Below are 14713 nucleotides of genomic sequence, written 5' to 3'. Positions count from 1 at the left end.
GCACCAATTGGCAAGGGCCAGACCTCCTTTTTTCAAGTTGTAAATGGCAAGAATTTTCCCAAAGTGTTGCCTCCCATGCGAAAAAACAAGTGACCTTTATGGGGGCTTCTGTTTTCCAGACAGTAAATCGTTGGTATCAGCAATTGCAACGAGTGAATGAAACTCCATTAAGACAATCAATGATGGAAGCCATAGTGCCAAATCCCCTAATGGATTGCCTACAGAAAATAACTAGCCATGAAATCTACAAGCTAGAGAAGCAATCCTAGGCTCCATCCACTCCCTAATGGATCTAATCTTATCAAGGTCAACTACTATACCCTGTGCACAAATGACAAAACCTAGAAAAAGCACACTCGGCTATAAAAAGTTGGACTTCTTGCAACTAGCATACAAACTTAATTTCCCTCGGGTAACCAAAACATGATTATCATGAATTAAGTGCTCCTCCCTATTGTTATAGGCCAATATGTCATCAAAATAGACCACTCGGAATTTCCTCAAATGCAAGACATGTAATAACCTTCATAAAGATGTTAGGCACATTGGAGAGTCCAAAGGGCATGACCAACAACTCAAATAAAGCATCCTCTAGGTCTTAAATGCAGTTTTCACTAATTTCCTAGTCTAATTTTACTTTGTTGTATCCAATCAGAAAATCCAGCTTGGAGTACCAACTACAGCCAACTAACATATCAAGCATGTCCTCAAATATGAAACCTTCACTTGATAGTGATTTTATATATGGCTCAACTGCTCAACTAACTATTCACATTCCTCTAAGATCCATCTTTGCTAGGGGTCAAACAGGTTGGTAGCTGGAACACTGCAAGGACTAAGGCTACGCCTTACAAAACCCCTATATAAAAGCTCTCCTATTTACCTATTCAATTCAACACACTCCATTAGGTTCAACATAGAGTGGGGAAGATTAGGTTGTCAAGATCCTTGAACCAAATCTATGGCTTGCTAAATATCTCTTGCATAACGACTCAAAAGGAGCTCATTTGGTGCAAAATCTGAAAACAGATAAAAAAAATCTAGTACACCACAAGATAACTCATGTGGGATCTCTCACCTCCAAACTGGTCCCCCTAACAACAATAGGTACTCACTTTTCAAATTCTATGTTTCAAATGACCAACAAACTATAACTTGGATTTGTGCGCCTAACTTCTAACTTCTTACCCTGAAGTCCTTGGGGATGAGTTTGGGAAAGTTGAAAATTGTGTTCTTCCCTTTGTAACTAAAATAAATGTTCTTCCTCGTAGAGCACAGGCAACATCGAAAGGCGAAATGTAACAATAAACTTTATCTCTATAATCTCCTAACTACATGGCAACTAAGCAAATCTTCGTGGCAAGAAAAGTGGTCCTATTAACCCAAGATATCCTTGGGTGCGGCTCTCACTTGATATTTAAGTATCTAACCTAATCAAAGCAACCTTAACACAGTTATACTACTACTAACATCCACCACAAAAACATGCAAGAGATAATGTCACAGACTAATGAAGTGTGGAAGATAATGGTATATTTGCGTCACCATTATCCACGGCAGTGAATAGAACACATTTGAAAACACCAACATTGATCAACATCGAAGCCATCAAATACCTCATTCTCATATCCAATGTACTAAACTACAACCACAACCTAATCCAACTCTCCTATGGTCATCTACACCCTAATCCTCACTCTCCTATGGGTCATCTACACCCTAATCCTCACTGTCCTAGAGCTCATCTCGCTCACGCTCCCGCGACTTGCTCATGACAACAAACATTAACATGACCTCTAGCATGACATCAATAACTTTGAAATAAAGTAGAACTAGCATGAAAATCACTAGAAGATGCAGTAGAACGAGCATGGATCAACTCTGCAGTCCACATATCGTATTTGAAGCTGGGGAATGACCCTAGACCATGAAATATACATACACTTTGTAGAAGTCCTAGTTTGTCATGATTCACTCTCCTAGACGAATGTCCTTTGAGAAGTATTGCCCTTTTATTGAATGAGCAGTCAATTCCACAATATTTTTGAATGTGATAAATTATTACTTGATGAAAGTTCTTAGTATGGTTATAATTTGGACTTCTCTTCGATTGGGGTTTTTGTGTGTTGGACACCCCAAAAGTCGACTAGGGGGGGGGGGGGGGGGGGAAGCTAGCTATTTATAAGGACGAGGAGATTAATTTTGATATAAAAATGGTCAGCAAGCAGGAAGAACATGAAAGTTCTCAAAGGGGATGGTGTTTTATCAAATCCTATCTACCCGTAGAATTAATGAGAAGGATAATGAAGTTCAAGATCTTCTGAACGAGATGGATTTCTTATAGACTGATATTGGAGGGCATGAAATTAGTTTAGCTTGAGAGAGAACTAAAAAAAGATGGGATCAAAGGGATTTGGAAAGCTTAAAAGTGTTCAATTAACTATATTGAGATGGGTTTGAAGAAAGGTTTCTAGAATAAGTTGACTTGATTTTCTTTATTATTCTTCTTTTCGTTTTTATTTTACCTCAACTCTTGAGGACCCACACTATTTTGGCATTAATATTTCTCTACTCTTTATTAATAAAATTTCTTTCAGCAACCAAAAAAAAAAACACACACACACATTCACAAACACATTTTCTATTATAAAAAATACAACATATTTTATAAATTAGATAAATCTAGTTCTGAAGACATCAATGAATTAAGAATTCATGGAAATAAATTGAAGACAATATAAACCATTCTTGCATATATATGCACGAAAACTTTATGAAGAAAACCATGATAAACATAACCATCAAACTAGGCAGTGAAATTTCAAACATGATATTACATGAAAGTTCGCCAATTCATATATGACATCAAATGGTCAAGTCAATTTTGCATATAATGTATTAAAGAAAGCGCTTTTTTATAGGAATTTTCCAAAAATTACCCCTTCCCTTTACGAAAAATCTCCTCCAAACCAAAAAAGATAAATTAATGCCCCTTTCTATCCATCACACAAGCATGCTGCTCTCCGTGTGTGATACATTAAAGAAAACACCACCAAAAAAGATGAAAATTTTTTACATGTGTTTTTGTTTTCCAAAACCAGCATCCCAAGTATAAATTTACTATCAAAATATTTTCTCTATGTTTCCAAACAGATCTTGTTGAAACTTATGGTGAGGCTCATGTTACGGTTGTACTTCCGGTTGACAAAAAACTTAACTGAAAATCTAACCAACTATTACTCTGTGTAAGGAAAAGGTAGGGTGAGTAAAAAAGGATTAGAAGCCAAAAGGACTAGGTCAACCCAAGGCCCAGCAAGAAATTTTACATAGCCTGTATCCATTCGAAGCATATTCAAAAATGATAAGATTACTTACTTTCTTAAATATAAACAGACTCGTTCCGTGGTATAAAATTTGCTCAGGTCTCTATTCTCGGATACCCCAAACTAGCTAGCTACAAAAAAAATGGGACGTGCCACCACCTAAAAGAGTATTTTGGTATTCATATAGAGGTCAATCAAGCTATTAAGGATTCAAGATTCGATAATTCAGATGATCTCAAACAACATGGCTTAACTTTCACCTTTAACTTTTTTCATATTAGAAAAAAACTGTTGGCTATTCAGTCCGCAAAAACATTTCATCAAAATGAGTTAACAAAGCTCTCAAGTATGACTTGTGTGCATTTGAAGCAACAATTTCTAGCCTAACCTCCAACGAAATTAAGAGTTCCTTAACTACAAAATACACAGCATGTTACTGGTATTCAAGACTCCATAATTCAGATTATCTCAAACAACATGGCTTAACTTTCACCTTTAACTTTTTTCATATTAGAAAAAAAACTGTTGGCTATTCAGTCCGTAAAAACATTTCATCAAAATGGGTTAACAAAGCTCTCAAGTATGACTTGTGTGCATTTGAAGCACCAATTTTTAGCCTAACCTCCAACGAAATTAAGAGTTCCTTAACTACAAAATACACAGCATCTTACTGGTAAAATTGAAAATAACCAAATTTATCAATTTCTGAAAAATTACAAATCATTTATGATTGGGGGATTCAATAAATATTTTATGCACCCTTGATTGATGTCACAGCCTCCACCAAGCAAGGTTTTGCAGATGATTTGCACTAAATTCTCACTCAGAGAAAAATTAAAGTTGTGCAACACTGTTTTAATGCATGGACTATAAACTAGTGTAAGAGAATCCATTCTCATTGACAGAGACATTTCATTTTTAAAAATAATACGAAATATTTGAGCCCTCTATGAGTTCCAAAGCAGCATTTAAAACGGATAAATCAGATAATTCCTTTAAAAAGCTACAAATAAGAAGGGTCCTCAACTTCAATTAGCCTGTGCAATCAGATTCCAAAGTCAATGCAATATTTCTAACTCTCTACATTTCTCCCAAAAGCAAACTAGCTGAACTAACAAACTGCACACAATTGATCCCAATATATAAAACCGTCAGAATATGTGAATATATGAAACAAAAACTGTACCAAGAAAACGGATACAATAACAACAAATTGTAAGCATAAGTTTTTTGGGAAAAAAATAGCCCATACATTATGAATGACCACTAACCTTCTTAACGGAACCCTTGCTGTGTGCATTAATGGACAGGCAGTCATGATTGCAGGATTCAAAATAATTAATCCATTTCTACAAAAATTTAACCAGTAACTATTAAAATCAAACCAATTACCATTGTAAGTAATAAACACATGTATAATATTCGAATTACATACATGCATGATATTAGGGTTGGCCAAATCTTTTTTATTTAGAGCAATGACACGCCTTTTGCCAGAAAGAAAAGGTTGGAGATCTCGATGCGCAGAAGACATTGGAATCTGTACGAGCAAAATAATAGAAAATGTAAGAAAAAGTGTGTGTGCGTGTGTGCGGGAGAGAGAGAGAGAGAGAGAGAGCGAACACGGGCGTCCCGAACTTCGATGACGAGATCGGCGAGCTTAAGGCGATCGCGAATGGCACGAGTAGCAGCAGCCATGTGACCGGGGAACCAGTTGATGATACCTCCACCCATGTTGAACTTCATCTCTCCCAAAGCCTTCTTCGCCATCCTTCTCACTCCTCCTCCCATTTCTCTCTCTCTCTCTCTCTCTCTCTCGCGCGCGCGCAACTCTGAACTCTCTTTAAAAGAAGAAACGGAAGATGTGAAGAGATTATTTGATTTCCAACAGCACAAACTATTTTATTTTTTCTTAAAATTATTTATTATTTAATTGCTTTTTTTTAATATAACTATTTTTTAATTCAATTAAAATGTTGAAAATAGATCTAAGAAAAATTATGAATAATTATGAATTAATTTAGATACTTATAGATATTTAGTAGATAATAAAAGCACTTTGTAAGTTTTGCAAATTATGATTTATCATCATAAAATTTTAGCCAAATATATAAATATTTGAAATTGTTAATGTTTTTTTTTAGTTGCATGCCTTGCTTTTTTGTATTTTTATTATTTTTAAGAATTTTCTTTGGGGGAAGAAAAAGGAACAAATTACAAATAGGAAAAATAAATTTCAAAGAACGAGTCAGTCAATATTGCACAAATTAATTAAAAATTTGGTTTACTATAAAATATATAATTAAATTAAAATAGATCAAGCACAACACCTATCTTGTAGGATTTATGTTTTTCAAGTTCGGTGTCAACATTTTTATAAAGTAATTACGGAAATTTTGCATAACAAAAACATATCCTTCAATATATTATATCAAATTCGACAATATACTCGCGATTCTTACTTGTTGAAAAAGTATGAACTAATTAAATACAATTCATTCATTTTATCTATGTCCACACTGCATGAAAGCTCAAGATCGAGTTCATTGTTTTTAGCCTCTTAATTAGTTTATTAATAAATTAGTCTTTTTCCTTTATAACCAAAATACCATAGTGATTAATAAAAAATTTGAAAATTAAAAGAAGAAACATTTATCAATCCTAATTTAAGATATCCTTCTTTCTAACAAACATCCAACTACCGATTATAACTGTTGGTTGCATGTTGCCTACTTCTTGCATATAATTATAGTCGCAAAATATTTTTTTTCTTTAATTTGCTCTATCATTAAGGATTTTCTTGCTTTTATTATTGAAAAATGAAATTTTTATTTCATTATTTATTTTGTTTTTTTAAAATTGCATTTTTTACTATTTTCATATCTATTTTAGTTGTTCAAAAATCACATTTTTTGTAGTTCTTTTTTTTTATTTATTTTTAGAATTCCCAGATAAATAAGTAGTTAATGAGATGCTAAGAGTGGTAGAAGCCAATTCAAACTAAATAAAATCTAAGTCAAACCTAATACATAAGTTATTGATACACTTGTAACATTTTGACCTTTCCTTTAACATTTTTTTAAAAATTAAACTAATAAATAACAAAGAGATGATAATGAAGATGTGTTAATGTACGTAAATATAATCAGAAAGTCTAAGTCACCACGAAGTTGTGCGGCATTTTATGTCCAAAATGTAATACCCCAACCCGAAGGATCTGAGATATTTACTTTTTACCATTGATTTATAGCGAAAGTAAATAAACTCAATTATTATTAAACCAAAGCGCTAATTAATCGTATTACAAGCATTTATTTCCAAAGAAGAAAAATTACACAATACATAATCATCTGGCATCATACTAATATTTCTAATCAATATTTATTTTTTTATCCCCACCCGCATGCTTGCTATGTCTGATTTTCGATATGCCCTTCAGAGTTATCTGAAATGTAAAATATGATTGGAGTGAGACTACGCTGAATAAGTAAATAAGATTATTATTAGTGTGTAACCAAAATAAGCTTTTAAAATTTCGTAAAATAATATTTAATACTATAACTTCAAAACTGCTTCTAAAATAAATATAAATTTAAAAATTTCTGCATAAAACTTTTACCATCAACTATAACAGTAAAATTTAATAATCATATACTGTGACTATTAAATTAAACTTTTAACTTTGAAACTTTAAAAATATTTAATTATATACATATATATATATATATATATATATTTTTCCTTATACGTTTTCTTTAGATCATCATTTAGACACAAGAATGACTCTTTTCATATAAACATATATTTTTCCTTCAAATCATCAATAACTCTATACACGTAATTAAATATGTATAAACATATATTGTAAAAATCACTCTTAGGCCTGTTAGCCGTAAGTCATGTTTACCCCCATGACTGAGTTGTGCGGTCTGAAAACTGGACTTAGCTGGTAAGCTGATCAAACTAAATCAACGTACATAATCATTAAGTGAAATTTTCCTTATTAAGTCCTGATCCGAAATCAGGTGTACACTCAGGAGAAATCTACAAACATATAAAATCACTTTGTAAATAGTGTGGGTGCACTCTGATCCATTTAAACTTTAAGTTACGGTACCGAACATTTGTAAATTTGAACTTCCTTTGTCATAAGGGGTTTTAAAATCATCTTATTATAATTTATGCAATTTAAAATAATATCGTGAAAAACTAATCTTTACTCATATTTTCATGAAACATGCAATGTAAAAATAAACTTATACCACACAATTTTTATGTTAAAAATATATATTTGAATAGATTAGAACATTTCTTAACCCAAAAATGAATATAAGAATATTAAAGATTAAAAATAGTATAATTAAATATGCGTAAAAATAAACTCAGGGAAATTTTATGAAACTAAGTAACATAATCGAAATTTACTTACAAATAAACTCGAGTATAAATTTTAAATGAAAATATAATATAATCAAATTTACTTATCTCTTCATTTACCTTGTGCTACGAATACAACAAATATCTTTAAAAAATGAGATCGGAAAGAGTGGGTGAGTGAGAATTTAATTATAACCAAAATTCTCCCTCTACCACTAATTCTTTCACTCACTAATCCTTCTCTTCCTTTGAAATTTTTTTATGAAAAAATGAAGGTTGAGAGCTTCCTATTTATAGGAAAATTTTGGGGAAGAAAATGAAATTTATAAAAGTGTGGGGAGACGAGAAAAATTATAATTTTTTTAAAATTAAGGAATGGACATATGATGTGTTAGGTATGGGTTAAGTATGAGATGGAGATGAAGATCATGTGTGGGAAATAGGAGTGCTTACTGACACTCCCATTTAATTAATTAATTAATTTTTATTTTTTTATTTTTTTAAAATCATTGTTATTATTTTTAAGTTATGTTTTAGTATTTATTTATTTTTTATATTTTAAAGAATTAAGTTCAAATTTCGAAAACTCATGTGGGCCCCACACAACTTTAAGACCTGATTTCGGGACTCATGTGGGCCCCAGATGGTCTTGTGGGCCCCTGTATAAGATACCTATATTATTATTATTTTATCATATATTTCTACAAATTATGTCAGTCAGAACATTATTTTATATACTTATTTACGTATACAAACAGTGTCTACCTTGTTTATCTTATGAAATACCATTTTGATCAGGCCGACCTCTAGGGAGCGACTGAATCGCAATGATCTCTGAGCACTCGCTTAGATAAGGTCTTTCTTAGACATTAAACATAGAATTAAGGATCTTAACAAAAAAACATTTTCGTTTTAATACTAACTATATGACCATTACTCTACACATTTTTTTTTTTTTGGTTATTACACAAAGAGCGTTTGAAATCCAAAGAGGTGCTCCAACATTAGTAATAAATTATAAACACTTAAATAAAGCCTTGAAATGGATTAGATATCCAATACCCAATAAATTTGACCTTATCAGAAGAACTTAAAATGCAAAAATATTCTTAAAATTCAATATGAAATCAGGATTTTGGCAAATTTAAATTGCTGAAAAAATATAGGTATAAGACTACTTTCACCGTACCTATTATGAATAGCAGCAGCTCCCAATATTAGTTATTGAGTTGTTAGTTTAGTTATTGAGTTGTTAATTTTCTATTATTGATTAGTTCATTCACTTGAGCAGCTCAGCTCATTGTACAATTGTATATGTAAACTTATTGTAAGCTACATTTAATGCAATGAGGCTAAAAAATTCATAAAATTTGATATGGTATTAGAGCTCCTTTAGAATGTTTTCTCTCGAGCTTCTCTAATGGCGATACTCCAATTTCCTCTTCTCCTTCCGCATCTATTATTCCACCTTCTTCTTCTCCTTCATCAACCATAGATGATTTTGTCAATCCATATTATCTTAGTAATTCATACCATCATGGTGTTGTTCTTGTTTCTCATGTCTTGACCGGAGATAACTATCATACATGGAGTCGATCCATGCTCACTTCTTTGAATGCAAAGAATAAGATAGCTTTCATTGATGGCTATCTCCCTTGTTAGAGAGCTCGTCCTCAAAACCTAAGTACTATGGAAAGAGGGCTAAGAGGATCTTATATTGACTTTAGAACTGCTCACATAGATGATGTGGGACTAGACGCACATTAATACTCCCTCTCGAGCCCATGGGGGAAATGAGGCGATGATAGCCCATGGGGGGAAATGAGGCGAGGAGAAGTCCAACCCACAGAGGAGCCAAACAACCGAAGGCCCAGCTCTGATACCATGTTAGTGAGCTCATCCTCAAAACCTTAAGCTTTTAGGTAAAGTGGTAATCTAACATGGTATTAGAGCTGAGTTATCAGAAGGTCCTAGGTTCTAGTCTTGTTTCCCGCAATTTAAAAAAAAAAATTCCATTCCTTATTGTGGGTGTTATTTATCATATGTTTATCTCTCCACGTGTTGTCAGACTGCACGTGCGAGGGAGTGTTAAAACTTGATATACATTGTTGGCCCACAACTTAACAGCTTAATCTTTCAGGTAAAGTGGTAATCTAACATCCCTCAACCTCCGATTTCTGATTGTCTTCACTATCCATGGAGCCGCTGTAATAGCATGGTTGTGGCATGGCTTTTTAATTCAATTTCTAAGGAGATTGCAGCCACTATCATATGTGCAACCACTGCTCGTGCGATTTGGTTGGATCTCCTTGATCGTTTCTCTTGCAGCAGCGGTCCTTGCATCTTTCAACTCAAGAAAGCTATCTCAGATTTATCTCAAGGTCAATTTTATGTTACTCAGTTATACTCGATTGAAGGGTTATTGGGATGAACTTCAAAGCTATTGTCCTTCTCCTTTTTGTTATTGTGTTCTTGCTTGTTCTTGTGGTGCTATTCTATTTTTTGTGGATTTCCAACACTATGATCATGTTTTGCAATTTCTAATGGGGTTGAATGAATCCTATAGTCACATATAGGGTTAGATTCTTTTATTTAATCATCTTCCACCGATCAACAATGTAGAGACCCGGAGAATTTATAGCAATTAAATAATAAGAGAAAGAAAGAAAAAGGAATTTTAAAGGGGGGCGTAGTAGGTCCTCATCGACGAACGCAGAGCATTCGTCGACGAACAGTCTTCTACGGGTCGTCGACAAGAGTTTACCGAGGAGCTGTTTTCAGGGTCTGAAACTCGTCGACGAGGGTTATGTGCTCGTTTCTCTTCTTGAACTCGTCGACGAGGTGACGTGGCTCGTTGACAAAGCCACGTGGTCAGCCACCTATATATAGCCAAAAATTCATTTTTCAACATATAATTTCGTCCAAACTTATTTTCTCTCTCTAAAAGTCAGTGTTCCCTCCTTCTCTCTAAGTTTTCGGCTCTGTATCTCCCTGATTCGATGATCAGAAGCTACCGCAATGATTCTGGGGAGATTCTCTACAACATAGCCAGAGCGAAATGTTGATTTGAGAAGTTTGAGAACCATCCCAAAACTAGGGTGAGTGGATTATTTGGGTATTGTTAGTATTACCAAGTTCATTTGAGCCCAAATTTTGAATTATATGAGAATATATTGGAGATTTGTGAAGTAAAATTAGGGTATTATATTTTCAGGAATAGGGTGTTTTTGGACCCTGCAGTCAAGGGTTGATGTAGTGACTCGAAGAATAAAATTATTTAAATAATAAAAGGGCGAGAAAAATAAACAGAAATAGAAACAGAAGGAGGCCGTAGACTTCGTCGACAAATACAAGGGTTCGTCGATGAGTTCAAAAGGAAATTCGTCGACGAACACAGGGTTTCATCTACGAAGGTCTTTAGAATTTTGTCGATGAACACAGAGTTTCGTCGACGAGAAAATACTGAGAGACGGTGTGGGTTACTATGAATTTCATCAACGAATACAGGGTCTCGTCGACGAATTTACTGAAGGATCCGTCGACGAAGTGACGAGTCTCGTCGACGAATCTGGCCCTATAAATAGCTAAAAATCATATTTTTATTCATTTCTCGTGCCGCTCTCTCTCTCTCTCTCCTCTCTCTCCCTACGTCTCTCTCTCCCTTCTCTCTTCGTTTTCGACCTCGCCAGACGCTGGATAGACGATCTGAAGCCGCCACGACGCTCTTGGTGAAGTTCTCTACAAGACTGTCGGAGAGGATCGTTGGGAAAACAAAGTAGGATTTCATCCCAAATTCATGGTAAGGCCTATTAGCCTATTTTTGGCCTTATGGTAGTTATAAGAAATGGTGTAGGCGATGAAATACTGATATTTAGTTCTGACAAATTTTGTTTTCAGGGTGTTTTGTAGGAGGCCCTGCGAGTGTTAGGCTAGTATTCCATAAGGGCTTTCTAATAGTCAGGTAAGGGAAATATGCTATGTTAGGTATTTTTTAAAAATATTATACAGTTTATTAAATTATGAAAATTATGTATTACAGTATCGTGTGGCTTGTGAATATGAATATAGTACGAATATATGTTTTACGATATTTTAGTATTCTGATTTTACGATATTTCAATATCATGATTTTATGAATCTCAGTACCATGATTACACGAATATCAGTATTATGATTATGCAGTTTCAATATTATGATTATGCAGTTTCAGTGTTATGATCATATAGTTCTCAGTTTTACGACGTATGAATTATAGTATAGTTATGCAGTATCATGGTTATTACGATTATTTCAGAATCATGGTAATTCAGATAGTTGTATATAGAAATATATTATATAGTATCAGACCCTGTTGGACTTGCAGCTACAGACAACGGTACCATTGCTACAGATATTATGTTACTTTATGAGTGCAACCACCTATTTAGATAATACGTGGTAAGGTCGATCACCTAGGCCCTTGAAGAGGTTAGACTCCCCATCTAGATATGGGTTGAGGTGGGCAGATCGACTGATGGAGTATAGTGATTTATTCCTGGTTGGCCAACCAGGGTAAATCCTGCCTACGGGCCGCACAACCCTGTCATGAGGGGGTAAGTCATGACACACAGATAGTCACAGGGAACAGTTTCAGTTATTATTACGTATGTATAGATTTGCAGAAACAGGGAACATACTTACTTGTACTATAAGTATTTTGAATAATAAACTCCAATACTGTCATGTTAAGCAATAGGGACAAGGGTGGTGGATTTTATCACTTATATTTTATTTATATATTCAGTTACACATGTTTATTTGAAAACAGATTTTCATGATATAGTAGCTCATTTGCCACACACTAGTAATAGCATATTTCTTCTTACTGAGCGTTGGCTCATCCCAGCGTTGAATTATTTTTCAGGTGATCTAGGTAGGCGAGTAGATCAGGCTCGCAGATAGAGGGGCTTCAGTGGTGCCCTATCAGAAAGTGAGTATATTTTGGGAGTGTTTTTGTATATCTTAGCATGGTTGAGGGTATTTTGGAGAAACAGTGATATGTGTATATTTTTGGAGAACATGTAGCACTCTCGTATTGTATGGTATGGTATTGTAATAACATATGGATATGCTTATTCAGTTTCTGCTTCTTGCTGCTTAAGTTCATGGTTGGGTTTATCCCAGTATGGTATTAAGCAGGTCATTACAGTTGAGGACCCCAGTGGGTGATATTTTAGGAGCCCAGTTAAAATGATACATGGTTTATAGTCTAGAAATTATGTACATATGGATTTGGGGAGAATATGCATGTGATAATTATTTAGGTGAATTCAATTGTTTGATTGGGAAATTATACGTGTGTTATCTCAGGATGTTGAAATTACGAATGTCGCACGCGTGAGGCTATGAATAGCATCTAGTGCTCATATAGTCAAATAAGGGAAATATGTTATGTTAGGAATTTTAGTATAGTTATCAAAAGAAATCACATGTTTTATCAGATTATAAAATATTTGTATAGTAGAAAATACAGATTTCAGAATATGTGAATTTATTTATTTAAATCGTGTGGTATAAGCTCATAGCAGATTAGTATAGTATTTATACAGGTTACAAATACCATGTTTTACAGTATATTAGCAGAAAATGTCAGGGAATATATATATGCTCTACAGAATGATAAATTTTCAGTATACATACTGATAGAAATTTTACAGAATATTCAGAACCTTGATTTGAATAATTGTCAAGATAACATGATTTACAGTATACGTATTGAAACATGTATTTTCAGTATTTTTCAAAATACCATGATTTTAGAACCATAACACCCAGATTCTCAGATACTCAGACAGATATACAAATATACAGATATTAAATATTCAATCAGTTATTCAGATTTTCATATTAGTTTTGTAGTGTTATGGTTATTTCAAAATCATGGTAAAACAGTAATATAGATATATCAGTTACATATATAATATCAGACCTTGATGGACCATATTCAGTCAGTAGAGCATGGTACCATAGTTATTTTTAGTTCAGAGTGCAACCACATAACTCAAATAGTATGTGGATTTTCAGCAGTCAATCGTGCCTATGTCGTGGACAGGCTCCCCGCCAGTTAGGGTTGAGGAGGCCGATCTGACTTTCGGAATTCAGTTGACTTATCCTGATTGGCCAGCCAGTGATAGGTCCCACCAGCGAGTCGCACAATCCTATCATGAGGGGTTAAATCGTGACTTTCAATTATCCATCTAGGAAATTTTATCAGTTATTATATATATATATATATATATATATATATATCCAGATTTACAGAAATTGTAGACATACCTATGAATATTAGAAGAATTATGAATAGAAAATTCAGATAAACAATTTATGTTAAGTAACATAGGTATGAGCTATATTGTACATTATCTCTATGTGTTTTCTCAAATTCAGTTAATTATCGTATTTCTAAATTAGATTTTACAAATATGTAAACTCACTTGCCACACACTAACAATAACATATTTCGTTTTACTGAGCGTTGTCTCATCCTAGTGATTTAACATTTTTCAGGTGATCCAACTAGTCGAGCACATTAGGCTCGTAGATAGAGGGGACTATAGTGCTGCCTTATATGTAGGGTGAGTGTTTTTGGGAAGTCATTTTTGAGTAGTCCCTAGGTCCATATAAGGGTATTTTGGGAATGATTATGTATGCATATTTTGGGGAAAAATTCTGACACTCTAGTATTGTATATATTGACATGATTGTATGTATTCGGCTTCCCGCTGCATAGGTAGTTTATTGGGTTCCAGATTCCATGGTCCCTATGTGGTCCATGATGATGGTTTGGTTTTATTAGAAGGTATTGGAGTAGTAAAATTTCACAGTATATATTTATAAAGGAAAAAAAATGGCAAGTAAAAGTAGGTCGTTACAAACAAAGTATTTTCTCTTTTGCTTCGAGAAGAGAGTCAACGAAAGATTGCAGTTCCATCTACTCCTCTTTTTTATTCAATTGCAATGAGTAGTTCCTCTGT

General features: G+C 33.8%; 1 protein-coding gene across 2 annotated transcripts in view; it reads right to left on the bottom strand.

Moving 5' to 3' along the window:
• LOC131167323 (short integuments 2, mitochondrial) overlaps positions 1–5192 on the bottom strand; it is a 35055-nt gene extending 29863 nt beyond the window's left edge. Inside the window, exons 1-3 of one of the 2 annotated variants that reach the window (XM_058126089.1) lie at positions 4947–5192; positions 4759–4863; positions 4595–4672 (exon numbers count right to left, since the gene is read on the bottom strand). In XM_058126089.1, coding sequence (XP_057982072.1) covers positions 4595–4672; positions 4759–4863; positions 4947–5114 — 351 coding nt within the window. In that variant the 5' untranslated portion in view covers positions 5115–5192. Of the gene's footprint in view, positions 1–4590; positions 4673–4758; positions 4864–4946 lie in introns of both variants that reach the window. The other variant, XM_058126090.1, reaches the window with a different exon arrangement.
• Positions 5193–14713: the final 9521 nt, after the last annotated feature.

Source organism: Malania oleifera, chromosome 11 (assembly GCF_029873635.1).
Source record: "Malania oleifera isolate guangnan ecotype guangnan chromosome 11, ASM2987363v1, whole genome shotgun sequence".
NCBI classification, from domain to species: Eukaryota; Viridiplantae; Streptophyta; class Magnoliopsida; order Santalales; family Ximeniaceae; genus Malania; species Malania oleifera.
Note: the sequence above shows the minus strand (reverse complement) of the source record. Positions and strands in the feature narration are given on the sequence as shown.